The sequence below is a fragment of the Capsicum annuum genome, chromosome 3, assembly GCF_002878395.1.
Source record: "Capsicum annuum cultivar UCD-10X-F1 chromosome 3, UCD10Xv1.1, whole genome shotgun sequence".
NCBI lineage: Eukaryota > Viridiplantae > Streptophyta > Magnoliopsida > Solanales > Solanaceae > Capsicum > Capsicum annuum.
In genome coordinates, this window is record NC_061113.1 from 8,092,902 (window position 1) to 8,120,573 (window position 27,672).

A 27,672-nucleotide genomic window follows, 5' to 3' on the forward strand; every position below is an offset into this window, starting at 1 on the left:
ATCCCAAATTATTTTAGGACCACATAAATATGCAACAAAATCATAAAGAATTAAGTCAAAAGATATGGATACCTCTACTATATACACTTGAAACTCAATTCATCACTTAAGTATAGTAAATTAGTGTAAACATTCAATATTACGTGATTAAGTTGTTTCATATAACAAACTTTATGACGGAGAAGAGAAGCAATACAGGAACGATGATATAGGACTATAGGTATTTAGACATGCATGGCAGAGCGCAGTTAAACTGATTATGTTTCGACTTTTTCTTCTATTTATATTCATACGCATATTAGCTGAGCAATCTGAAGTTCTACATCGACCTTTGTGTTCATTGTTTCCTTTTGAGATTTAATGGCCTTGGAGAATTAAAATAAATTCATTGTATTATACGAGTATTTTGACATGTCCTCGTTTGTGATAACGGATATATTTGAATTCTAACATAAACAATGGATAATTTACAAGAATGATCACAGAAATTAGTGGTCTTGAATTTTTATCGTGTTTGCTCATGAGCAAACCTTCAAGATCAAAAGTCAAAAGTTCGTTGCTTTATTGGGCTTGTATTGGATTGTTATCAGCTATCACTCTAGTAGCAACAGAAATGAAGCCCAATAATAAGTAGTCCTCAAGTGTAAGCCCATTTCTTTGGGCTTCTTTATTTTTGGCCCATGGGCCAAACTTAATTGACTAATTATGTATAGTATATGTATATTGTATGTATATTTATGCTAAAATCGAAAAAAATCTATATATTAACTGGCTATTTTCTAAATTAGATCTAACATATCAAATGATAATTTTGAATTTGATCTTTCTGAATACAAGATTATAGAACCTGAAGCTAAAAGAAGATGAAAAATGTCACAACAACAACATATCCGGTATAACCCCACAAGTGGAGCCTGGGTAGGGTGGTGAATGGTGGTGTGTGCACAGATCTTATCTCTACGTTGTCAAGTAGAGATGATGTTCCCGAAAGATCCTCGACCCAAATAAAGACATAAGCAATAACAGGATAATAAGAAAATCGATACGAAAATTTTTTAGAGAAACGGACACCTTTATGCTTAGGGGGCACTGAATTGGCCATTTTGCTCTTACAATAATATTGTACTCCATTTAGTCCTTTGTTACAAAGAATCTATAGCTAATGAAAACTCTAAAAAAAAATGGACAAAAATGAGACAAATAAAGAAGAATAAAGACTAAATAGAACTTTACAAGCTCTAAGTTGGAAAACTTCTTCCCTTATCCCCCTTCTCCTATCTAAACTAGACCTACAATTTTACAAGAAGACTACATTTGAGCAACTTTACAAGGGGCATTGGATGTTACAGTATAAGGAAAAGACGCGTCTCGAGGGAAAATGAAATGAATTGGTTGATATGGATGTACAATAGTTGATTGATATTCATGGCGTGGGAACTTGAACGGCGTCCTTCCAACAAACATGCATGCATGCACTTACTTCCTGCTAGACAAACCTCAGCCTTATTCACGTAAAAATTGGAAGGCTGCGTGTTGAAGCAGTTCGTTTGCAGGTTTTACACCGGTAAAATCAACATCCTTGAGGGAACTGCTAATGTCCTCGACGGAGATAGGGATGCTGCATTGGAAGCAGATAGATGAATGATAGAACAGGATCTATGTCATTTGACCTATGTTGCTCGGACTCTCAAAAAATGTTGTTGTATCCTCCAAAAATGCGTTACTCTTGGAGGATCTGACAACCACCTGTCGCTATTTTTGAAGAGTCCGAGCAACATAGATTTTGACAGAAAATGGGATTAGTGACGTACCTGGAACTATCATCCAATATAAAGTGGTTCTTATCTGCATCATTCGCGTCTTCTTTTGATTGATCCTTAAAACTGGAAATGACCTGTTCCGAGCAGCATGGTTTAGGAAGCGAATGCAGTAAAGTTGAGTTAAGCTTTGCCATTGAGAGAGAGAATCATTAATTAAAGCTAAAGTTCAGCATCCTCGATAGAAGAAAATAATCAGAAAAACAGTTGGAGGATGTAACCAATATCTTATATCGATGTACATTAGTTGACTAGCAGATCATCTCGAAGAAGCATTTCTTATATACACAATTAATTTAAGACATTCAGTGAAATAAAATAGAAGCAGCTGAAGAAAGGAGGACTCACATCTGGGGATACACCTTGAGTATTAAAATCTTCATCCCAGTAAAGTGTACATATCCGATACAACTGTTGAGTACTAAGAATCTGAAAACATGATCCCAACGAAAAAGACTATCAGTGAAAGATGCACAAATGCTACAGCAGGAATGGCAAGGGCGCATATTGTAACATGAAGATAAACTTCAAAACACCATCTTAACTCTGGATATAATTCATTTAAGTCCCTATCGATCTATATACACTTCACAGCTCTCCGATAGGATGCTTCGTGCTAGTACTCAAATAACTAAAGGAGTATGAACTGCCATGTATTATCAATATTTGAAATCTCTAAATTAAGTACAAGTAAGAAGACAATGAAGATGAACTTACGGGGCAGAGATCAGCTGTTAGATCTTCCAATGTAAGTCTTGACTTATGATTAATAACCTGTAAAGGAGCTATTTAGACAGGGCAAAGTATATCGTAGAGGTCAGGTGATAATCTCAAATTGGGAGTTAAATGTCCATAAATGTGGTGTTACTTGCAACAGAAAGCGCTTCCGCAAAATCATACTTGGACTTAAGAAGAACATTATTAGCCAACGAAGCAGAGTAACATTTTCCAAAAAAGAAAAAAAAGATTCATATTGAGAGATATACTTTGCCCGTTCAAAGAGGAGAAACATACCAAAAATCCTACTGCCTGCCTCGCATGCTTTAGTTCATCCAAAGAAGAACCAATGTACTGCGAAGGAAAAGTTAAACATATGTAAATGCAGTTCATCATACCTACTATTTACTAGCAATGTACCGTTACAGTTCTAATGATAGAGTACCTCTTCTTTCACCTTGCCGCACCAATGTTCTATTTCTTGCAATCCAGCTTTTACATACTCCCCGTTGCTGAATGTACAGAACTCTCTTTGAAGGAGAAGGCTGCAATGATATTTAAGTAATATGGTAATTAGAGTATCTATGACTTTCTAGCTAAGTCCTGCTATGAGGTACGGAAAAATGTACCTATTGAAAAGCTGAACATTTATGTAAGAGAATATCTGGTTTAGAATTTTCTGGATGAAAACTGGATGAACCTGAAAATATTCGTAAGTCCACTCATTAGTTTATAATAATATTAGCACATCCCACTATTTCCAACAATGAAAACATACATATTTTTCTTTCAGTGTACTGAGAAGCCCGTTTAAGCTCTCAATTACGCCATCCCAGGGAGTGGATGGGGAAGGACCATCGACAGACTTCCGTGGTGATTGCGACGAGCCGCCTTTTGATGTTTGTGATGCCTAATTAAGATGGGAAAGTACAAGTATAATTAGAAGTTTGAATATCTGAAGTACAAAGACCATAATCCTTTTGAGTCAAAATATGAATTAGTTGGAAGCACAGCAGTTTATCACAATTTTGAGATCCAATACACATGTTCTGAAAAGGCCATGGAATCAAGATAAACCAGAATCCTAATCAAAGCAACAGTGAATATGGTGCAGTGAGTTATTAAACGGTACAGGAGCCCAACGAATCCTTGTGAGCTAGCGAGAGCCGAGAAGTGCAGTTTGAGAAGAGAACTTACTCGAGAGATATTTTTTTATAAACAAGCACCGAATGTTGTCATTCATATTGTTCAGAGTCCATACATACATTGTCATAGAACTTCTAGAAAACATCGCGATTTACCTCGATACATGAAGTCAGTAGTGAAGACAAGTCCCTTTTCCAGTTATCTCGAATAATTCCATAAATCTTTTCGACATAAGCACTGAGCTGTAGCTTAAAAAGTAAAGCTGGCTGCTTTGCCTCAACCTGTTGTACAGTGTCGAGACCACCAATTGCAATGTTGGCAGATGAAGACCGGAAACTCTAGAAAAGAAGTACAATCACTTTATCAATATATTTTCTGAATAAATCTGCTGGAAGTCTGTTTTGAGTAACTGCATATTCCTCATTCTAGGCTACTAGTGTTTTATACAGAGATACTTACTAATGTCAAGCCAATGAAACTGTAAACAAGTAACATTTACATGGTCTTGCTTGGAAATTTGCAGGATACAAGTACACAAACTATTAGAAAGTAAGGACAACACCAACAGGTTGCAACCTAATAAGTAAGTCAATGGTGAAATAAATGTGAGTGTATCTTAAGTAGCGTATCACACCTATATATTAGTGTATGTTGTATTTTCATACTAACCAAGATGGAATCAATATGACTTGTTCTCCTTACTCCTTCCTCTCCATTAGAATCTTCATCATTGTAGAACCTTATAAAAGTTATTTCCGCTTACTAGTGCGGTGTTGCATATAATTCACTTCCTCTTCCAACCTCAAGTGGTTTCACCCTTATGAGTTTGATGGACGTGTTCGAAAGTCAAGGACCGAACACAAACTAATACATAAGTTAAACAGTGCAATAAATGCACCACTGTAATTTTGTATATTATGTTCCTAATCAGTTCTGCTTTTCAAATAATATATCCACACATGTTGATACAGTTAGCTCTCTCTATTATCTCTCTTCCTCCCTCAAATCTTCAACATTAACAGTAGCATCAGAGATACGTCCAATTTTGTTAAGTAAAATAACAGGGAATTCAAAGAATAACTGTAGAAACTTTCAATAGAAGTGCTTTCAAATACACAAAGTAATACCGCAAAAGATACATTCAACTACTTCAAATATGATAGTGTCTTTCAGTAATCTTATGTCACTCAGTTTAGGTTAGATAAAATAAGAGGGCGCACGCACAAACTTTAATTCAACAGTTTAAGGGCCACATTTAACAATAGAGATGAAGTAAGAATCTAAATACCTGCCGCATTCTACCAAAAAATGATGTTGGTTGGGGCGGTTTTTTTGGAGCTGAATCAGCAGTTTTCAGCGTATGCTGAAGCAAAAACAACAATGTTGCACTATTGGACAACCAATAAGCCATGTGATTATTGTTTGTCTCATCCTGAAAATTGATATAAAACGAGCATGCGTGTATATCATGAGTTAGAGAGACAGCATTTTCAAAATGATGCATTTATGACATAGCAGTACAATACAGGCTAGTGTGTATTTCACTGATGTTATCATGAACTCGTACGAATAGATACAGCATGACCACTGATTTTCGACGTGATATTGAAAGTTACCTCTATCGAAGAACCAATCATCTGAATAAGACGATCAAATACATTAGTTTTATCTGCTTCAAACGAATTCCAATGAAGTAGGCATTTGTATATGGTAAATGCTGCCACTGGTTTCCCTTCACTGAACCCTAGATCTTGACTGACACATTTGATAAGGATATCCACACTCTCCTGCAACATAATGTTAAAGAGGATATTAGCCACAGCACCACCACATTCATTCACAGGAAAATGGAGGAATATTTCCCGCGCTGATGTATAATACCTGTGTGAATAAAACTTCTCAAAAACTAAGTAGCACGAAATTAGAAAAATAACTCAATGTTTTTTGTATTCATGGGAAACAGTATATATACAACTTCATCTTTAAGCATTGCATACACACATAAAATCATTTTACCCGGTCCCCAGGGCTTAGCTCACTTGGCAAAGGTACAGGAATTTGAAGCTTAGGTCACAAGTTCGAGACCAACACTAAGCTATCTAAGCTTACTGTTTAAGTGGAGAAGGTTAGAGGGCAACCCCATCATCCCTGAGTTTCCAAGGTTGCGGTTGGTCCTAAAGTTGGCTACAAACGGATTTCTCGTTATCAAAAAATAATTAAAAAAGCATTCTACCCAGGGTTTAGGACTAAAAGGGAACTCCATTGATAAACATTTTTACGCATCTATGTCCTTCTGATACTATCTTCCGCAGAAGACTTGCCAGCTTTTTTTAGGTATACCATAACTTCTGATGAAAAAGAAAAATTGCAAGGAAGGTAATTTTCAAGATGCATCAAGAGAAGTTCTGAGTGTGTCTGCACTCTTTATTTGTTCATTTCTTTAGCTGCCATTACACGTTGATTGTTTTTATCCAAGAAATAGCCAATGAACAAGGAAGTATACAAGGGATCATAAAGGAATATAAAATTGGAAGGATTTGGACCCATCCCCCACCAGAAAAGGAAAAAAAAGGTAAACTGTATCAACCTCTTAGCAACATCACAGAAAAGGAATTCAATTGGTCCTCTCTTTTCCCGACTTCTCATTGAATCGAAGATAATGTTTAATCCTGGTTTTTCTTTCAGGAAAGAGGACTTTGACTAAGTCATCAGCTCGTAATCTGTGAATCTCAGTTATTCAATAGAGTTCAAACCACAAGCCTTGTAAAAGATGTTTTTAGGAACTCTAATTTTTAGATATCTTGTCCGATATATTTCTCAAAAAGTACTAAACTAGAGAAAGATGTCAAACAGAAAAGAAAATCTGTTTGAAAAATATTTGATCACTTCCTAGGTACATACCCGCTGCCTTTCAGCAGTGGACCTCCTCATAGACTCTGTACCAATCAATTTTGCTTGTGCTCCAGTACCAAACTTTCTTGATGGAATTGCAGCCAGTGGTTCCTGTACATATATAATGTTATTACCGACGTTATGCAAAGCATAAACATGACTGTCACTCCCTCCATCCCAGTTTATGAGACTGTAATTGAGTGTACACGGTGTTTTAAGATGTTAATTTAACTTATATGTTGTACTAGTGATAGTCGAAGAAAACATTGGAGTAATAGTTGAAATGTTAGCTGAATGAGAAAATATCATCTCAATATTTAAAACTTGAATACTTAAATGAATTTGAATTCGTGAAAATAATGAAAGTTGTCACGTTTTGGGATGTTATAACATGACAAGAGTATCATACAAGTTGGGATAGGGGGAGTATATAACAAAGCACTAAATAGGTGAATCCTTCACTTACATGATGACCGTTTTCAGTAGGCTGCAGTAGGAAAACAGAAAAAAAAAAAAAAGTTACAACGTGCTCAAGAAAGCTATGAAAAAAAGATTGGTGTTTCTATGACATCAGAGGCAGAGTTTTTACTGAAAAACGGCTTGAAGCTCTTCCAGTAGGTAAATGTAACGCTTGCTGTCGAAGAATCTGCTGGTCTTCTATATCGGAAAGTTTCTCTTCAAGCCTGAGATACACATGCAAAGTTAAACAAGACATTCAAGCTAACTAATTTCACATGATAAATAATCCCAGATTTTAACTTGTACAAATACAAGCAATATTGTAGAATCCCGGATTTCAACTTGCTCATCTGTTCAAACTTTGCTCTAAAAGAAGAAGATATAAAAGAAATCGGAGAACATACCGAATCAATAAACATGGATTCATTATCTACTTTGACATATTTCGTCGAACGGATTTGACTAGATTGAACTGGAATTTGAACTTTTACCCAAAAAGTTCAATTTTCACAAGCTAAAAAGCCTCTCAAGAAGACTGACTGGGTTGATATCGTGAACAACAATTAAATCGGGCTTTGGTATTCAATGCAGGTCCAGAGGTAATCCATGATCTGGTTCTTCACGAAAATGACTCTAGTTACCAATATAAACTTAACAACTGATTGATCTAACAAGGTTTTTTCAAGCTTGATCCACATGTTGTGACATGGGTATGGGTATGTCGATAAAATATTGAATTTCAGCTTAAGACAAACGGCTAGCATATCTAAACGACATGCAAAACCATATTTTAAAAGAATAAATAAGATAAGAGGCCAGCACTGCTGAAGAAACCAAGCCATATATGTAAAACTTTTCAACCTTTGCATGTTAAGCTTCAACTCAATTATCTTGGCCTCTGCGTCCAGAGCTTGCTGCAGTCGCTCCTCACTTAATTTGCTTGCTTCCTCATATTTTTTCTGTGTTTCATCAATTTTCTTTTCCAATGAATTAACAAGAACCTGCAACATATATGATAAACATGTTAAACGCTAATTCGATAACTGAAATATGATAATCACGCATCATATACTGCAATCCTAGAGTACTAATCCGATGCAAGAAAAAAGTTAACAGGATAAAAAAGTTAGAAGCAGCAAGAAGACCAAAATTCCATCGGGTATTGATTGAAATTCAAGAAGAGTATCTATTAAGTAGCAGATCACAATTTAAACTAACATCGTCACCTTGAGCTGCTCATTTTCAGCTGTAAGTTTGCCCGACATCTCCTGATCTGCAGCCCGGAACTCGACTTCTTCCAACAACTTTGTGGCAGCCTCAGGATCCTTCAGTAGCAGCTCTTTAGAACTGTGGTTGTCCCAACAGTATCGAATGAAAAAATTAGGGAAAATAAGGATTTAAATTGATGTGAGATTCAACTGCAGAACTTACTTAGAGCTGTATTGACAGTAAAATACCGGCAATTGCAAAAGTTATGAGAGGATCTGTATTCAGTAGAGATCAAAATGCAATTTTGGTCCAAATACAAATTAGATTCAATTCAAAGGGGAACCTAAGGTTGATTGAAACAATTGAACCACAAATTTGCTAGGAGGTGTATGCAGTTATTTCGGCAGAATAAAATAATATTAGAAGGTAAATAATGTATTGAAAATATTAAACTTAGACCATTCAACTCCCCAATTTATTTGGGACTGAGGCATAGATGTTGTTAGATCATTCAACTATGATGGATTGAAATCTTAATTGTCTTTCAGCGTACGACAAACTATGATGGATAATCCAGGTAAATACTAAACCATATAAAGGTAGTACAAGTATGGAAAGACGGTTTCAAACAAAGAAACTGACATATGTAAAATTTCATTACCTTTTTATGGTATCCTTCAACTGACTTATCTTAGACTCGGCCTCCAGAACTTGCTTCAGTCGCTCCTTACTTTCTCTGACTGTCTCCTCATATTTTTTATCTTTTTCATCAATTTCCTTTTCTAATGAGTAAACAAGAACCTGCAACAAACTTAATAAGATATTAAAAGCCATTCGACAACTGAATTATGAAAATTATGCATCAGACGCTGTAACTATGAATATAATCTTGAATAAGAAAACAGTGGATCAAAAGACAAATTTGAAACAGCAGAAAACTTTTCCATGTCAGGATTACTTCATGTACTTTTTGAACTTCAAATAGAGTATCCAATATCCATTATGCAACACGGATAAATCCCACATCCTAACCTTAAGCTGTTCGGTTTCAGCTGTAAGCTTGTTGACCTGCACCTGATCTATAACCTTGACCTCTTGTATAGCAGATCCTTGTTCCACGACCTTTGTCTTGGTCACACATTCCTTTGTGAGAGGCCCCTGATCTATAACCTGGGCCTCTTGTATAACGGATCCGCTTTCCAAGCCCTTTCTGGCAGCCTCACGTTCCTTCTTGAGCAGCTCTTTAGTTTCTTGAAGCTGAAGACTCATCTCGTCCACTGCAGACTGTAACTTCATTGTTTCCTGGGTTTTAGCTTCCTCAAGCTTGCCCTATATAATATAGTTTCTGTAAGTTACTGGTATAGAAACAAGATGCCAATACAAAATAGAATCACATTTGTTTGCTGCTTATTTTCAATGCTTGCTTTACCTTGGTCCAACAATGAACACTTCATAGTGAAATTATAAGGCATGCACATTTCCAATGTGATATGCATTGATACTCGGTCTATATAAACTCCGAATAGATCAGAATGGGCGTATAGGATCCAAATAACCGAGCCCAACTACTTCCAAATTGAGGGTTAGTTGTTTAATTAATCAACTACAACTAGAAGGCAACAAAAAGAAAGCATGTTTGACGACATGAATCACCATTTACTTATAATTTGAATCCAGATCGCGGTATCTGTTCTATGTTTAATTCTGCAGAAAAACAGGTATACCAAGGTACAGATATCCATCACGTCTAATTTTCATCAACAATTCAACTATGTATGCATCATAAGCAAAAACATGTATATCCTTTCTCTTGATTCAGAAGTTGAGCACTATGATAGTCGATCACTAATTCACTAAAATATTCTGTTTCAACAAGAAATATTTGCGGAGTTTCAGAGTCCTAATCATATAAATCCTAACCGAAGAATTTCCCGAAAAAGGTTAGACATCATTGTTAGTTATAGGGGAGAAATAAATTATGCCATAGATCTAATAGGGTACTGGAAAAGATGCACAATGAAAAAGTTTAGCATTGTGCTTAAACATTGTAGCACATCATGTCGAAATAGCATGCATATAAGTCAACATTAGGTTGCAAACAGAAACCTGTATATCATGATTAAAAAGTAAGCACCTTACACCATTTCAACTAGCAATGCCTACTATAGGATTAACCACTAGTTTTCCACTAACTGTCAACAATTTTTCCACATAATAAACTAGCCTCTTTATCATTTCCAAATTGGTCATTCTCTTCAGAAAATCTTTTTTTCAAGAGAATCATTCAGCAAAGCTAAGTTTTATGTACTTGTACTAATACATGTCCCATGCATGTTCTTAACATGCATTAGATCTGTGCATTCCTAAACGAAGCTATGAGCTTTCTTCTTTTGAAGAAAGGTGATCCTTAAGGTACAGCATTTCAACAAGTAGTTTCAATTCCGAGTGAGAATCTGGGAGTAAACATTTGTTCATCAAAAGTCTCTAGTGTGCTTTTATCTTTGATATGCCTAGGTAATATTAGAAAAAATCCCCATTTTCTTGGGCAGACAAAAGAGACCAATTAATCCCCATTCTCTAAAGTTCCAGTCGATAGAAATTTATTTTCAATTCCTAAAGTCTAGGAATACAATTGGATATATGTCTCCATTGTCAAGTTTAGGACATGTAACTCGCAGTAAATGTGCAGAAAAATGGACTGAACAGATACGAGATGAACTTATTTTCTTCAAAATGAATTGAAAGGAAGAAATTATAGTTAAAGAACCTGTTAGAACCTAATTACAGATTATTGTACTGGTAGTCATCTTGAAAGTTAAAATAAAAATATTTACCCTCATGCGCTTCTCCACCTCTAGTCTTTGTGTCAGCTCTTCAACTTCCTTTTCCAGCTTACTTTTGGCTTCTTGGAGAGCTCCCTTTTCTTTCGCTGCCTGAAGCAGAAAAGAAAATAAAGACATTTAATGGATTTATCAAGTTTGAACTCCAGCATGTGAAATACCGAACCTGCATTCAGCAATTCAAGCAAAAGAAATGGATATTCATTTAATCAACATTGACACAGTCACAATCTTTTCATTGAATGATTCAGAACTAGTTGTTTTTCTGTTATAACTTCATACTGGAGAATAATGACAAGTACAATTACACAGATCAAGGGGCACAATAAACTAGCATGTCGTACATAAAATTTTGTGACCAATAAAGGCCAACTGAAAGAAATTCTGACCATCTTTAGCTTCCGTAGTTCTCTACGGGCCAATTTAGCTCTCCATGCACATTGTAACACAACTGCTGCTTTTTTCATCTTCCTATAATGCCGGCGTTTCACGTATCTCCGCCCATCACTCTAGAACCAACATAATCAAGGTAAGAAAAACTACAGCAAGCTAAGTGTCAATTACAACATGTAAAATAGATTAGTTACTTGAGTTCTGATTATCATTATGCTGAACCAGATCAGGATCATAAACTGACGCTAAAATGGCATGTGAAATTCAGAAAAGCCAGTAGAAACTAGAAAATGCCTCTTTACTTGGATAATGATAGCTGCATTTTTTCGCTTTCTGAATTGAAGCTCCTTTCGAGCAGCCATGCCACGCAGTCCTGCTTGAATGGAAACAGATGAAACACACAGCAATCCATAAGATCTCCTGGCATTGTACTTGCGTGCCTCTTTTTGGATCCTCAGACTGGCAGCTTCCCTCCTCATGCACTCATAGAGAGCCCGTTCAAGCTGGCCTGTGTAGTTATCATAAATAAAATTATCAAACATATTTTTAGAAGCATTATTGAATTGAAGGAAACCAAATCCCAGTGTCACAGATGATGTGCACAAGGCCCAGGATGCAGATCTAGCTTTTTATTGGCATGTGCTGATATAACTTGTATAGAAATCAAACAGGTTCATACCCCTACAAACAGATTGGATTCGGATTGCCGAAACTCGTAACAACACAAATTTGTTGCGAGCGTAAAATGCGCGAACTTTTGCCTGGATTATGCAAGCAGACCTGCCAAGGACCTCATTTCGGCGAGTGTCTAATTCTGCCATTTGACCAGCTCTAAGAAAAACTTTTGTTTTACCAACCTGCAATTATATAATGTCAGATTGAATGCATCAACTGGAAAGTAAAAATTATAAAATGCAATAGAAATGATCATAAAACCAGATGATGCAAATGTGAACAATGATGCAACAAGAAAGTACGAAACCTAGATTACAGGTTTCCCACAAGATCCTCAACAATGTCCTCCACTAAATTGCAGCAACTAAATGACCAAATACTCCAATTAAAACAAAAAAAGGCACTGAACTTTCGGAGCAGAAAGAATAAGCATGATTTTGAATTGTCCTAATTCTTGGGACAGGATCTCGAAGATCCAAAATTCTGGACTAATAAACTGTTTCTAGACTAGAAATCCTGATTTTGTTTATTTCTAGATTAGAGAGATTCGATATTATTTTAGGTAGGTAATTTATTTCTAATCTTTTTCCTAAAGGAAAGGAGAATAGGGGGATATTTTACTGATTGTTTCTAGATTTATTGCTGCAGTATTCATCACATAAACATAATCTCTCTTTAATAGATAATTCTCAATGATTTAACCCTTATGATTGACCACTACCAGAAGAACGATAACCAGTACCTGATAACCTTTGAGACGAGATTTCTCTAAAAGTCTCTGGCAAGCAGCAACCTCGTCAATACTATCAATGAGAAGACTAACATGAGTGAAGGAAAGATAAAGAAAACATGGCGAGAAAATTTCTAAATGGATAGAAACCTTGAAAATTATTTGAATTTTGATAATGATTAATGCAAATAATACCTTCCGTTTAGAACCTCCGGAGCAAGGACCTTAAACCGACTCAGAAATTCATCAAATGGTTTTCGAGTAGGAAAGCCAGCACAACTGATCCGAATAGCCTCCAGAACTCCCTAGAAAAGATTTAGTTGTGAAGCACCCAATTTTGCAGAGACAGTATAGTTTGTAATTGACAGAGTTATTAAAGCTTACCCCACAACGTAGCTGCTGGAGTACATTTTGATTCTCAAAAATTTCAGGCTTCAAATGATTATTTGGCTTCACGCAACGAACATAATGAGGCTCTGTGGCATTAAGTGTCTCAAGCAATGATTGCAATTGTTGCTATATCAGGTACAGGGTAAGATATTTCAGCGGCATGAAGCAATGATTACAAACAAATTAATCAAAGGAAAGAAGAAAACATACTTTAAATCGAGCACCAATAGAGGAGAACTTGGTCTGTTTAGAAGAATCTTCAGGTAAAGGTGGAAACAAGCCAGAAACAAAGTGGCAATTTGAAGCAATAAGTGTTGCTTGGTGCTCTGGAACTACATAATCCTTGTTCTTATCCAAAAAGAACTCAGTTTGGTATGTGACCTGGCATGAAAGAAGTCAAAACAACATTGAGCAACACTTGCTTTTCTTGGAAGATTCTGCTTAACCCTTATTCTGTGATTTAATAGATATCTTGAAGAACTAGTTTTCATACATACATCACCAGCATAGTGGCAAACAGTAAAATCAGTCCGAGACAACTTTGGCTTGCTGAACCGCTTATGATCTTTGTACGTCTGATATAGCTTTTCAGCGAAGGTCTCATGTGTTGATCTTGGGAACATGCTGTCAGAAGAGCCACAACGAATAGTCAATACCACAAACAATGAGGTTTGTGGATGATTTTGATAATATTACCAAGACAATGAAAAACTAGAGTAAATTAAAGATTTGAAATGTCAGTATACCAAGCCTCATCAAGAAGAGCAATGATCCCACCAGGTTTCTGAAAGAAACGAAGTATTCAGAACATAAACATGGTAAAATGGAACCAAAACATATCAGTAAAATTGAAAATCTGTAACATAACAGAAAAAATTGATGATACAAGGACATATTTTTTTTCCTTTTTTACCAGAATATCCGTGAAGGAAAGAACTGAATCAAATAGTAATGTTATCAGCATAAGACAATTTGAAATGCATTGATGATTTGATATATTTGGTAGAAAGATCTACTTTTTATAGAACTCTGTCTCTTTACACTTGTACATGCTCTTGCCATTTTCTGCCAATAAATCTTACTCTACACATTAATTAGAGAAAAGTAAAAGACGGGGATAAAATATATTCATGATCTACATCACCTTTTCTATGAGATCAAGAATATCTTGGTTATCAATGAACTCTATGTAACTCCAGTCAATTTCCTCCTTGGTATACTCTTCTTGCTCCATCTTGAAAACGTGCTGGCAAGGGGAACAATAAAAGTTTTTAGTATTTATATTAACATTTCTTAGCTATGGGACTATCAAATGAATGACCACACAAACCTGGTTGAAATGTTGCTGCAGTTTTTCATTGGTCAAATTAATGCAGAATTGCTCAAAACTGCATCGAAGAAATCAATATCATAACCAAAGAAAGAGCACCAAAAAACAAATTGAATAAACTAGCACGAATACTGACAAGGCTATTCAACTAAATGTGAACTCAACACTTTAAGTCGTTTAAGAAGCAGAATGTGTGTACAGACAGCAGTATTATAGCAGGCATAATAAACCATATCCAAGATAAATCCGGTATAGAGACAGATGTTCATAGAGAAACAAAATATGTTTAAGTTGAATCAGAGAGGATAATGAACATTCAATTCCAAAATCCACATTGGCAGAACAGAACTTTCACCCAGCACTCTGCAAGAAGTTAACCTCTGTGAATGATGAATACAAAAGCATACCGGTTAAGCACCTGTTTGTCTTGAAACTCTCAAATCCATAGATATCTAGAACACCAATTGAAAGAGTTGAATCAGGATCTTGGCCAATAGAGTTATTGATCTTGTTCACTATCCTGAACAATAATACAACGTTTGTCTTGGATCAATTACGTTTGGTACAACTAAACAAGCAATAAAACTTAATCACCCAGAACTCAACTAACCAGTCAAACAATCTTGAGTAAACTATCTTAGCTAAAGCATCTCTACTGAGAGCTGCAGCTTCTGGATCAAGGGACTTTGTAATGGTCTCATCACGAGTTACCATGACACGTTTGCACATGGACTCCTCAAGGGATTTCTCATCACACCTTAACAAGATTTCACCAAAATGAACTTTTTACAAAAAATAAAAACACAAGGATATTTGGAGACAATAAATTAGAAGAAACTACTTACATAAATAGTTCAGCAGCAGTCTTTAGATGGAACCGAGACTTGTCATCCTTAGGTTCTGAAGCATCAGTTTCTATTCCCTTCGCAAATTCAATGTTTCCCAAGTGAAGAATTGCAGCCACTACCCTAAAAATAGCATCCTGCAGTTGAATATTAAAACTAGAGACTCTCATGAAGTAACCCATGTATCAGAGAATGTAATGATGCTAATACCTGCTCGTCATGACTGATCCCAACAATCTCCATGGCCCTCCTTGTTGCCAGGTATTCCTCTGACTCATCCACTCCAGGTAGTTCAAAAAAGTTTGATTGGTTCAGATAATGAAATGTCCTTGGGTTCCCTACTTTATATTTTTTAACATCCTGCAAGAAAAGAGAAGGAAAGAAAACCAGTAGCTCCAACTTAGAACGGCATGATCCTAAACTGTTGAAATATGTGATGGCTCATCCAGATGCTTATATGGTTAAAGAGGAGTCACGTTTATTTATTTAATTAGCTCTAAACATATCGTTATGGAATATGTTCACACAAGAATATTCTCTGGTCTTAATGGCAGTAGTGGCATCAGCAACAAGTGCTTAAATTGAAAAAACTAGACCACAGCACCTACTATTACGGCATCTACAGTCATACTCAGTGGTAACATCTACTGGCTTTTTACAATTCTCTCCAGTGATATTTATGCTTTTGGAGCGAAAAAAGGGACAAAAGGAACTTTCCAAAGACACCTTCCAATTTCTATATTCTTTTTAAATCAGTAGATAAGTACTCACACGTCTAATCGTCGTTTAATCTTTTAATAAAAAGGACAGGTGCACTAAGCTTCCGCTATGCACAATGTTCTGTGAAGAGACAGACCAGATTAGCTCTATTGTATTCAACTTTACCTAGTATTACTGCAAAAGGATGTATCCATGTTGCTTAACTTTGTACTTCTTCAAAAATAATGAAAAAAAATAAATAAAGAAAGAAAAAACTTCTCTTTACTTTGTTAACATATTCATGGCGCTTAATCAGAAGATAGACAAATTGCATTCGGAGGGAAAAGCATCAAGTACGATCTAAATCCTAATAAAGGTAAAGTGCTCCCCAACTTGTAGAAGAAAACATTTCCAAACATAAACGGAGAGTAAAATTACCTGAGGTGGTGCAGCACAAAGCAAATAAAAGCAGTGATAATTTCTCTCAGGATCAGAAACTTGACAAACACGGGATCGTTCCAGCAGATATGTTCTGATAGCAGCACCAGATATCCTTCCCCTTTGATCAAACTGGAGCTCCACAAACTTACCAAAACGACTGCCAACATGTTTGTGCAGCAAAATTCATAAGTTAAACAGAATGTACATTATGAAGAGGAATAAGCATCTGAATTTCTTGTCTCCTCACCTTGAGTTGTTGTTTCTGACCGTCTTAGCATTACCAAAGGCCTCTAAAACTGGATTGGACTGAAGAAAGCAAAAGTTTAAAATGTACATATATATTTTTTTATATGTAGAAGTGATTGATCTAGAAATATTTGACCAGATTTTATAAAGTCAATCTGGACAAGAAAGTTGCTATCTCAAGAATCCAATAACCGAATTTGATCGAAACAAAGTCAGGCAGAGAAAATTTAACAAGTGTTAACCATACCTCAAGGACTTGCTGCTCCACGCTCCTTCCCTCAGCTGCAGCTCGTCCTCCCATATATGCAAGATATTGCATAAGCATTTTTGTGCTTTCTGTCTTGCCCGCTCCACTCTCTCCACTTACCAAAATTGACTGGCTTATCCTCTCATTAATCATCAGCCTGCATTTAGAAGCATAATGTTAAAGATTATGTAGTAAGTTAATACTTTGACAGCCACTCAGAAAAACATGAATCGTGCCTGTAAGCAGCATCAGCAATAGCAAAAGGGTGAGGGGGCAGCTCCCCAAGTGCAACTCCTTTGTACTGTTCCATCACACTTTTAACATATAAATGGGGTAATCGCTTGAAGGGGTTCACAGCAATCAAAATGCTCCCAGTGTAAGTCTGAATGCACCCAATCACGTGTTAGCTTTCATAACCAGTTTATTCAAGATAAGGAAAAAAAACATATGGGGTTGTTTGGTTGAACAGATTAGTAAATTTAATCCCAATATAAAATAATAAAGTTTTTGTTGGATGAACTAGAAATATATTCTCCGGATGATTAATACAGCATGTTATTGGTTGTACTATCCCTGCATAATTAATGTTGCGTTTGGTTTCTGGTATTAATAATACCCACACTAAGTTATACAGAAACTTATACATTACTTTATTGATGTGTTATTCTGTCTTGTTGTTTGTTTTTATTACGTCTTTTTATACTGTATTTTTGTCCTGAGCCGGGGGTCTATCCGAAACAGCCTCTCTACTTTATTGACGTTGTGTGGATAGCATACACTTTACCCTCTCTAGACCACACTTTGTGGGGATACACTGGGTATGTTGTTATTGTTGTTGTATTAGCAATGCAGTGATGAACATACTTGTTTTGTTGTCTCTTATGTGGTTTTAAACAATCCCTACATAACATTCTACTGCGCGATAATCTCTCATGATTATTCACTGTTCAATTTTTACATTATTATCCACTGCATAAACAGTTACTACAATATAGTCACATAACTAACATGAACCAAACAACCTCTTAATGCCTAAAAATCATCAAGAGAAAACTAGAAATACATTTGGTTCAAAAAATGCATAACAATCGTCCTGAAAGTGCTTACATAAATTTCATTCATGTCATATCGACTTCTCAAGTTCTGCAAAACTCCTGGTTCATGCAGATAGGAAAGTTTTGTCATATCATTCACACCGCCAGATGGCGCATCCTCATCTTTTGCGTACACACTGGATAGATTGGCCGTAACCTACAAAAGAAATTCAGGGAGATTTTTCAAACACATCCAGATTCCAGAAAAATTGAATGATGTAATCCTGTCGATCTTTTTTTTCAAAAAGTGACAGTATATAGAATTTGCTAACAAGAATGCTGCAAACACTAAAATCTGCACGGCTTCATGCTTTATGATCATTGTTACATTCAAACCTTCACTATTTTTAATTCATAAAGGGGAATTTCTAAGTTTTCCAAAAAGCCATAATTGACTAAGAGACCACGGTAGTTATACCGACGACATAAAAAACAGACCTTTACTCAGTATAACCATATCTAATCTTGTCAATAATACTGCTTGCTGTGGCCAGAGTTTTTTCTTCTGAGATCAAAATTGACTGCAATCAATAGTTTATGTCCTCTAGCTTCAAATCCCATGACACTATTTATTCCCCCAAGACAAGGAAAGGGGAAGATAAAATTGAATATGAAGATTCAACAAATTATATACACAATTATGCTAGGACCATATCAGAAAGGGCAATACTAACAAGTTAGAGAATTTCTAGTTAACCGACTTTCATAATTATCTAGCGAGTTAGCTGCTATTATGCACAAAAAATGAGTTTATGTCAATCATAAGAAGAATGTACACAAGAACCAACAAGACATAACTACATCATCATTTAAGCATTTGCAGCAGGCACCAAGAATGCGGATCAAACATATTACAGAAGAAACAGAATACTGAAGTTTACAGGTTTATAAGAAAAAAAGTAACCTTAAATCATAAATAATAGTAACCCTGTCAAAGGTCTATGCTAAAGCAAAACTTACTGTCTTCCCTGACGTGCAGTCAACTGTGATCTCTGCATCATTGATCTTAACCACTTGCCCATCTAACCAAGCTACCTCAGGATCCTCAACCCATACATGAGATCCAACCACAACACTGGAAGAAACACTCTGCACAACATTGGAATAGCGAAAGTCTCAGTCACAGCACCAAAATCATTCAATCATTTGTGCCTTTAAAAAAATGATGCACTTGAAAGTTTGTTGTATATACCATAGAAAAGAATTTATAAGAAAAAAGAACTCAAGAACATGACATGGAATCAAAAAGGTAAAGAAGAATACGAGACGACAGATATATACTACACATGGAATCTAAATTCGGCTATATATTTTACTCTTGAACATGCCAATTTGACTCTCAGTAACATATGCTGATGATTTAAAAGCTGAAACACTATAGACACTAAGGAGTGTCCAATGGTGTTGAAGTCCCACATTGTTTGTGGGATGAGAACATTGATTCCTTATACGGTCTTAGGCAATCCCTCCCTCTTGAGCTAGTTTTTGGGATTGAGTTAGGGCCAAGGTCCATTTCTTTATCATTGTATTAGAGTCACCTCCCAACCCATTGTTTCAGATGTTGGGTCCCCCATCTTATATTATCCATGCTCCAGATGTCCAGGTCGAGAGAGTGGGGAGATGTTAGAGTCCCACATCTTATGTGAGACGGGAACATGGGTTCTTATAATGGTCTTGGACAACTCTTCTACTTGAGCTAGCTTTTAAGGGTTGAGTTATCCCTATGTCCATTTCTTTATCAAACAGTCCATTTCCTAATACAGAGTTTATTATTAAGCAAAGAGAAAAAAAAATTAGCAAAGACTAACGCTAGCCATGATAATTTTCATCTTGATAGGGGGATTCTGTTTCCAAATAGGAACTTCAGGGAAAGCTGCTTCTTACCTTTCAAAAACCTCTAACTTGGCAGTGCAATATGCAACGGTTGACAGTAAAAAGTGAATAAAAAAAAAATCTTCTCTGACTGATGAAAGTTCGGTTGCTTATGTACTCATTAGACGATCAACAAGATGGATAAGGCCAGGTTACAGAAATATTTTACACCTTCATGGGGAGAGCTATTTAACTGCCACTCTCTTATCAAAAACATTAACTTACTGAAAAGTATGTTCAATTTCCTTCCCATGAAAATGCATGAAACTAAATAATAGCTACAAACCCATGTGGTTATCGTTTCCAAACGAATAAGCTTAAGCTGTTTAGGAGCCAAACACATGGAAATTCTTCTTGTATGTACTCATCTCGTCTAAAAACTCAAGTTATTAAAACACATCACCCAAAGTGGGGTCTGGGGAAGGTAATTGTACACAGACCTCACCGTTACCTTTGAGTTAAGAACACATGTATGCATTTAAATATATCTCACCAGTTTGTTATAAAGAAACAACATAGTTTCAAAGGGAAGCCTGGTGCACTAACCTCCCACTATGTGCGGGGTCCAGGAAAGGGTTGGACCACTATGGTCTATTATACGTAGCCTTACACTGCATTTCTGCAAGAGGTTGTTTCCACGGCAAGAAAAAATTTAGTTCAGCTAAAACAAATTCATCACCTTTCTATGCTCCTCCAATAACAAAAAACACTCATACAAAAATCCAAAACAAAGTCAAAATAACCACAACTATACTATTTGAACACAAGCTCAAAACTTTAAGCAAAACCCAACATGCAAACTAAACAAATTCTTCAAATAACCAAAAAAACAAGAATGGCATACCATTTCTCAACAAACTCAATGGAGACCAATCAAGACTCCAACTTTTCCCTTCAAATCCACAACCCCACAAAAACCATCAATCTTTTTTCCTCAAAAACACCCATAATGCACCTCATTATGTAAACTACACCCAAAATTCCTTTAAAGGTGTAACCTTTGGTCTTCTCCACAATGGTATAACAAAAATTCAAGAAAATGTTATAGGAAAGGGTTTAGAAAAGAAAATTTTATTTATATAACAAGGGGTATATATAAAATTATGAAATAAATCACTATATATTTTTGTTTTCTTTTCTTCTCAATCTATATATTTTCTATGAATGAAAAGGAAAAGAAAACAACCCCCTTTGGCAAATCCCTTTTCCTTTCCTTTTCTTGGTAAAATGCTTGTTCTTGTTTTTGTCTCTTTCACAATGACAATGATTGTTTGTATAATGTTTTGTTTTGTTTTGTTTAAGGTTGTTTTTTGAGGTTTCTAAGGTTGGTTACTTCTGTTCACGTCAAAATGCAGGGAGAATCCACAACACGAATGTGTCTAAGGGGGGAGAGAGAGAGAAATGAATTTTTTAGTTCCCATAATACCCTTTATTTTTTGCTGTATTTACATAATTGTCCTTAGTACACCGAGGGTTCAAAACATAAAGAAGTAAAATGCACGAAAAAACTAAAAAGAGATTCGACATCTATGTATATAAAATATGATTTTCCTACTTGGCTCCGCCCTTAGTACTTACTGCATTGGAAATCGACCAAATTCAGGGGTAGCTTCCTAACAATAACAATGGCACACACTCGAGTTGAACTCAAAATTTCTGATTAATCGATCTTTAGCAATATTGTATTATTACTTGGCTTGTATTGGAATTCTTACCTTTGTGGTTATCCTTATTTTTCTTTTGATAATTATGATGTTCAGCTCAGTTCGAGGATACCTCGACTAACTTTTGAGAATACCTGCCACAATTTTATTTTTTTTTAATATTATTTTCACTTAGCTTGTTTGGTCAAACTTATAAAATCAGCTTATTTTAAAAAGGGTTTTTTTTTGAAAAAGTAATTTTAGTAAGAAGTAATTTATGTTTGGCCAAAAATTTTAAAAAGTACTTTTGAACAACAATTGATGCTTGAACAGATGGTTTAAGTATATTTTTATCAAAAGAATCATATTTGAGCTGATGAAATATTCTGAAGATTTTATTTGAGACTGAGTTAAGCTATATTATTTGAGCATTTTTGAGTTGATCAAATATTATGAGAATTTTATTTAAATAAGATGTGGGTTTTTATTTTGAGCAACAGTAAATACAATAGATTTAATTTGGCATTTTGTTTCGAGGCATTTGTAATTGTATAAATCCAGTAATATGAATTTCCGAATGGATTTTTTGTGAACATTTAAGGCATTTGTAATCGTATAAATATATTTAGACGATACAAATGGAAAATATTATTAAATTTATACAATAATATTATCTAAGTAGAAAGTATTTTGATTAATTATGTATAAAAACTTGGAACAAAATTATTTTCATTAGCTCAAAATTCAAAAGAAAAATTAATCAATAGGTAATATAGAGTGTATACATGTCTTACTTTTATGTCATGGAGATAGAGTGAATGTTTTTGAAAGATTTCGGCTTCTCGAGGTTCAAGGGATCATATCAATGCAATTAAAAATGGTAAAATAAATATTATTATTGTGAATTGTAAATAAACGGAAGATGAATAAGATAGCAACGAGAGAATATTTACAGTAAAAGAAGTGATGAAATTTTTTTTTTCACTATATTGAAGAGGCAAAAATGAATTTAGGCAAAATTGAATAAAACAATCAAGCATGTTTATTGTTTAGTACTACCTTTTTTTAAACCCAATCAATCGAAAGTGAATTACCAAAAAGTATTTGAAATAATAAACTATGTTGAAGGAATAAATAGATAAAAATGTCATTTCTGTAATTTGATTACAAAAGTAAGAGTATTTTTGGATCATAGGCCACAAGGTCATAACGATCTTTTTCTTTCCCGCCGAAACGGGTGACGGTTGAAGCTCCTCTATGTTACAAAGGGAATATAGTGGGCCCTACCTTCCAAGATCTAACGGTTGACAACTGCCCTAGTGGGCCCTACCTTTCAAGATCTAACGGCCGGCAATTGGCCTGATTTAGGTGGGCCCACCATTCTGATTGATTTTAGTTGATTAGACCTGACGTAACATATCTGCAATTTATCGAGGATATGACTCTAGGCAAAAAAATATAAAAGTCAAGGATTATAATAGAAGATAAGTAAATTGTTCGTAAGAGAGTTGTATAATTTCTCTTATTAAACATCATTAATAATGTCACTCTTATACCGTCTTATTATTCAATTTTATTACTGCCCAATACCTTTCTTGCTTCAATTATTGTATGGTTCTTATTGATCTTTTCTTCGATATTCACTATTGTATTTCTTTTTCACACCTAATTGGACATTTACTTTAGTGAATGGTCTATCAGAAACAACTTATTTACCTACACAAGTATAGCTTTTTCACTATTCTATTTCCTTTACGTACCTTATGACATGTTTCACTTTAGTCGATGTCTATTAAAAACATCATCTACCTTCACAAGGTAGGGGTAAAGACGTAATGGTTCATATTCGTATACTGTACTCGTCTATATGCATTTATGTTTTGTGATTTGCTATACTGTTATCGATCCTAAGCCGGACAGGGGCGAATCTACCCTTTGCCGAGGGGATTCGTCCGAACCCGCTTGGACGAAAAATTATGCTATATATTCTTGGTTAAAATTATTTTTTATGTATATATATTAGATGTTGAACCCCCTTCAATTAGTTCGTATGTTCACTTATGAACCCCCTTCGAGAATATCCTAGCTCCGCCACTAAAACCGGGAGTCTATCGGAAACAGTCTCTCTACTTCTTCGGAGGTAATGGTATGCATACACTCTACTCTCCCCAGACCCCACTATGTGGGAATACGCTGGGTATATTGTTGTGGGTGGTGATGGTTCATATGCGCAAGAAAAGACCGATCGGATCACAAGACTCTATTGTATGCATTTCTTACCCTGCAGAGATGTTTAGACCAATTTTTTTAAAAAAATGAGGGCCCTAGTAAATTGAACCATACAAAATTGTCATGCTGAGAATCTTTCCTAAAAATTATCTAAAACCATTTCTCATAGCTTTAGGCTATGTAACATAACATGATTTTAAGAAGTCACTGCTTGTTTTTGAGCATAAGCTATCCCCCTCTCAATGCTAGCTTTCAGCTCTGGCTTTAAAGCTTCCAAAGACTTTTGTTCATACTCAGTTAATCCATTGAGATCAGATGAAATCAACGCCTCGATGCCTTTCCTTCCTAGTTTAACTCTTGATGCAAAGAATGGAAGTTCCGTCAAGTCAGATTGCACGTAAGAACACTCGTATACATCAGCATCACCATCGAGGGCGCGTAGTGAGGACTCGACAAATCTAGCTGATGCATATGCCATTGACAGTGTTGCAGATCCGGCTCCTGCCTTTGCCTCGACAACCTCTGTGCCAGCGTTTTGGATCCTCGCGGTTAGTTCCTGCACTTCTTCGTCAGTGAAAGCAATTGATGGTCTTGTCTTTGATAGCAAGGGCAGAATTGTTATCCCCGCGTGCCCACCAATCACAGGGACGTCAACGTCTATGAGTCTCAGGTTTTTCTCCCGAGCGACGAATGTGTTTGCCCTGACAACGTCGAGGGTGGTAAGACCGAAGAGTTTCTTAGGATCATAAACACCCTTTTGCTTCAGGACCTCGGCAGCAATTGGCACCGTGGAGTTGATTGGATTGGTGATAATGTGGATGAAGGCGTCTGGACAATTGTCAGCAACAGCCTCAACCAAGCCTTTCACAATATTAGCATTAACGTTGAACAAATCGTCCCGTGTCATACCAGGCTTTCTGGGAACGCCGGCTGGTATGACGACTACATCCACACCTTTCAAAGAATTGGCCAATTCAGAAGCTCCCGTAAAGTCAAAAACCTGAGCGGGCGTGTTGCAATGGCTGAGGTCTGCTGAAACACCTTTGACATTTGCAATATCGTAGAGGTGCAACGATGAAACTAGTGGTGACATCTTAATCAGAAGAGCTAGAGGCTGGCCTATGCCGCCAGAAGCTCCAAGAACAGCCACTTTATAAGATGCTTGGGGCTGAACATGGTTCCATGATCTCTGCTTATCCTTTTGGGACTTAGGAGTAATGGATTGTCGAAGAGCTGCAACACTTTCCCTTCCCAGAAACGATGACTCCGATTCACATTGTACAAATGCCTCTGCCTTGAGGCCACTGAAATTCCTAAGGTAGTTCCTGGCATTACATTTCGCAACGAAGGCCTTTGATTGTAATTTTGGGCTCACTATGGAGCCAAATGATGCAGCTGAGCCAACGGAGAGAGTAGTTGCTGATGCTGATGCCATTTCACCCACTGAAAAAAGACAGTTGACATCAATATTCTGTATAATCATCCAAAAGGAGCTCGAGTCTAACAAAGAAAAATAGTCAAATAAAATGTTTCGCAAACAAAGTATCCGAGTTCATAGATTTAGTATTCAAATCAAGTTATGAAAACCACATTTTGAAACTTTCACATACTCAAACAACTATATTAAATCTTGTCATATGAACAAAGCACCAACGAAACATGAAAGTCAACTATTTAAGACAGTTGTGTTGCAATTAAGATCTTAAAATCATCAAGACAGTTGTGTTGCAATTAAAGCTAGTTCACTGAATGTAGTGCAAGAACCTAACTGATGAGTATGTCGGCACTAGATGACTTGTTAGGACGAGATCACTTCAATATCACGAGATTTTGAATATATTTCCTATTATCTTTTACCACTCTGGAATACAGTTTGTATAAGCTTCCAAATTTTCAGTTTCAAGAGAAACCCCACTCAAGCAGCTATAAAACCGAGATGTTTAACATGAAATCCGGATGCAGTTCAATACTTCATCTTCAGCTGCTGTTAACTTTAGCGGTGAAAGGGTGATAAAACTCGCATACCTACTCATTTTCTTTCTGGCACTACACAGAGATTATGCAGGACTTGTTGAATCTCAGCTCAGCGAAAACTACACCTTATGATTCCATTAGATAAGAGGGAAAAGAGGCCGACTGCAACGAGCAGTCAAGACCGGTAAAAATTCCAAAAAGGACCAATAGCTCAAAGAGGGTCCTCACAAACTTTAAGCTGCTAAGTTATCTTTCCCTGTGTATTTCATTCGTTCCGGTTATCTAACAAAATCCTGAAAACCACTTAAGATTCAAGAACTAAAAAATCTGACAAAAGAATTCATAGGTGAGGCCTAGCCCCTTTATAAATTAACTTTCTTTGCGGTGAATTCTACGTCTTTTTCAGTTCATGGTCCATGAACTAAAATTCTTCTAAGATGGGAAAGGGAGCTTCAAATTAATTATCCATTCACCCTTAATCAACTCAACACTACACACACTAAAGGGCATCCCGGTGCACTAAACTCCCGCTATGCACATGGTCCGGAAAAGGACCGGACCACAAGGGCCTATTTTACGTAGTCATACCCTACATTTCTACAAGAGGCTATTTCCACAACTCGAACCCATGACCTCCTGGTCATATGGAGGCAACATTGCCGATTACGCCAAAGTTCATCTTCCAATACTTAAACTACTCTTTCCACAGCTCGAACCAGTGACCTCCTGGTCATATGGAGGCAACTTTACCGGTTACGCCAAGGTTTTCCTTTCAATACTACACTTACTATTAAAGAAAAATGTTACAGAAAATACAGTCTTCAATGGAATAGCCAAATGTGAAAAAGATTAGAACTTTATTCTTTTTTTCTTTTTTCAAGTAACCATTTTTAGCCTATCACAAACAAAGAGAAAAAAAGATTCAATTTTTACATGAAAATAAAGATTACATAAACTACCTAAACCAAAATGGAACAAGAAAACAATCAAAAACTCAATACAATACATGGGAATTAAAATTCAAGAAAACAACATACCATAACAATACATAAAGGGGCAACCCAATGCACTAAAGCTCCCGCTATGGGGAAGAGCCGGACCACAAGGGTCTACTTTACGCAGCCTCACATTACATTCCCGCAAGGGGCTGTTTTCACAGCCCCGTGACCTCCTGGCCACAGGACAACAACCTTACCAGTTACATACCATAACAATGCATAACATTATGAAAATTAGCTCATAATTTCTCTAGATAATATAGAAGCATACACATTCAAAGGGGTTTAAAGAAAATGAAATTTAACAACATATTCAAGTCCAAAAAAATGTTACCTCAAATACACAAATCCAAGAATCAGTCTTCAAGTAATTTAATAACAACAACAAAGAAAATAAAAATAAAAAATAAAAACAAATTGAAAATCTTGAAATTCTTTGAAGTTTTACTGGTTCTTCTGTTAAGGCAGATAGAGAAGAATGTTCCAGAAGATATGGAAAGGAGTTTTCTCATAACTAAGATACGGGAAGGAGGTTAAAACTGTCTTTTCAACTTGGTCAAAAGTGAAAAATATGAGGAGCAATAAGTACAATAAAATCTCATCAGCTTGATACATGACATGTGTTTAACTATCAGTTAACCATAATTAATGATTTAAGTATTACATAGCAGCGGCGGAGTGAAAATTTTCGGAGGTTCAGAGGTAAACGTACGGACTAGTGGAAGGGAGTTCAACCTCTACTGTATATAAATTAAAAATAATTTTAACTATGTATAAATAGTAAAA

At 35.9% G+C, this 27,672-nt stretch overlaps 2 protein-coding genes across 3 annotated transcripts; both read right to left on the reverse strand.

Annotated features, from left to right (window-relative positions):
- Positions 1 to 1,199: 1,199 nt before the first annotated feature.
- LOC107864537 (myosin-7) lies at positions 1,200 to 21,410 on the reverse strand. Its single transcript, XM_016710935.2, has 41 exons — positions 20,887 to 21,410; positions 19,131 to 19,259; positions 18,184 to 18,327; positions 17,313 to 17,458; positions 17,077 to 17,233; positions 16,831 to 16,889; positions 16,581 to 16,740; positions 15,654 to 15,803; positions 15,444 to 15,580; positions 15,209 to 15,355; positions 15,017 to 15,118; positions 14,599 to 14,656; positions 14,413 to 14,514; positions 14,015 to 14,052; positions 13,766 to 13,892; positions 13,479 to 13,649; positions 13,263 to 13,394; positions 13,074 to 13,183; positions 12,891 to 12,951; positions 12,153 to 12,330; positions 11,776 to 11,981; positions 11,470 to 11,589; positions 11,075 to 11,173; positions 9,273 to 9,569; positions 8,902 to 9,041; positions 8,258 to 8,378; positions 7,893 to 8,032; positions 7,162 to 7,255; positions 7,039 to 7,059; positions 6,582 to 6,683; positions 5,297 to 5,467; positions 4,969 to 5,112; positions 3,836 to 4,018; positions 3,313 to 3,444; positions 3,164 to 3,234; positions 2,980 to 3,079; positions 2,832 to 2,888; positions 2,535 to 2,591; positions 2,166 to 2,246; positions 1,812 to 1,894; positions 1,200 to 1,618 (listed from the first exon to the last, which is right to left on the reverse strand). Exons 1-41 carry the CDS (start codon positions 20,887 to 20,889, stop codon positions 1,504 to 1,506), a joined length of 4,845 nt encoding a protein of 1,614 aa, XP_016566421.2. The 5' UTR covers positions 20,890 to 21,410; the 3' UTR covers positions 1,200 to 1,503.
- A 2,565-nt stretch (positions 21,411 to 23,975) lies between these two features.
- On the reverse strand, positions 23,976 to 27,436 carry LOC107864539 (malate dehydrogenase, chloroplastic). Of its 2 annotated transcripts, none has more exons than XM_047408992.1 (2): positions 27,335 to 27,436; positions 23,976 to 25,357 (listed from the first exon to the last, which is right to left on the reverse strand). In XM_047408992.1, the coding sequence occupies exons 1-2, from the start codon at positions 27,396 to 27,398 to the stop codon at positions 24,111 to 24,113; spliced, it is 1,311 nt and encodes a 436-aa protein (XP_047264948.1). In that variant the 5' UTR covers positions 27,399 to 27,436; the 3' UTR covers positions 23,976 to 24,110. The 2 variants fall into 2 exon arrangements, with proteins under 2 accessions (XP_047264948.1, XP_016566423.1); XM_016710937.2 differs by having other exon boundaries at positions 27,221 to 27,402.
- Between the last annotated feature and the right edge of the window lie 236 nt (positions 27,437 to 27,672).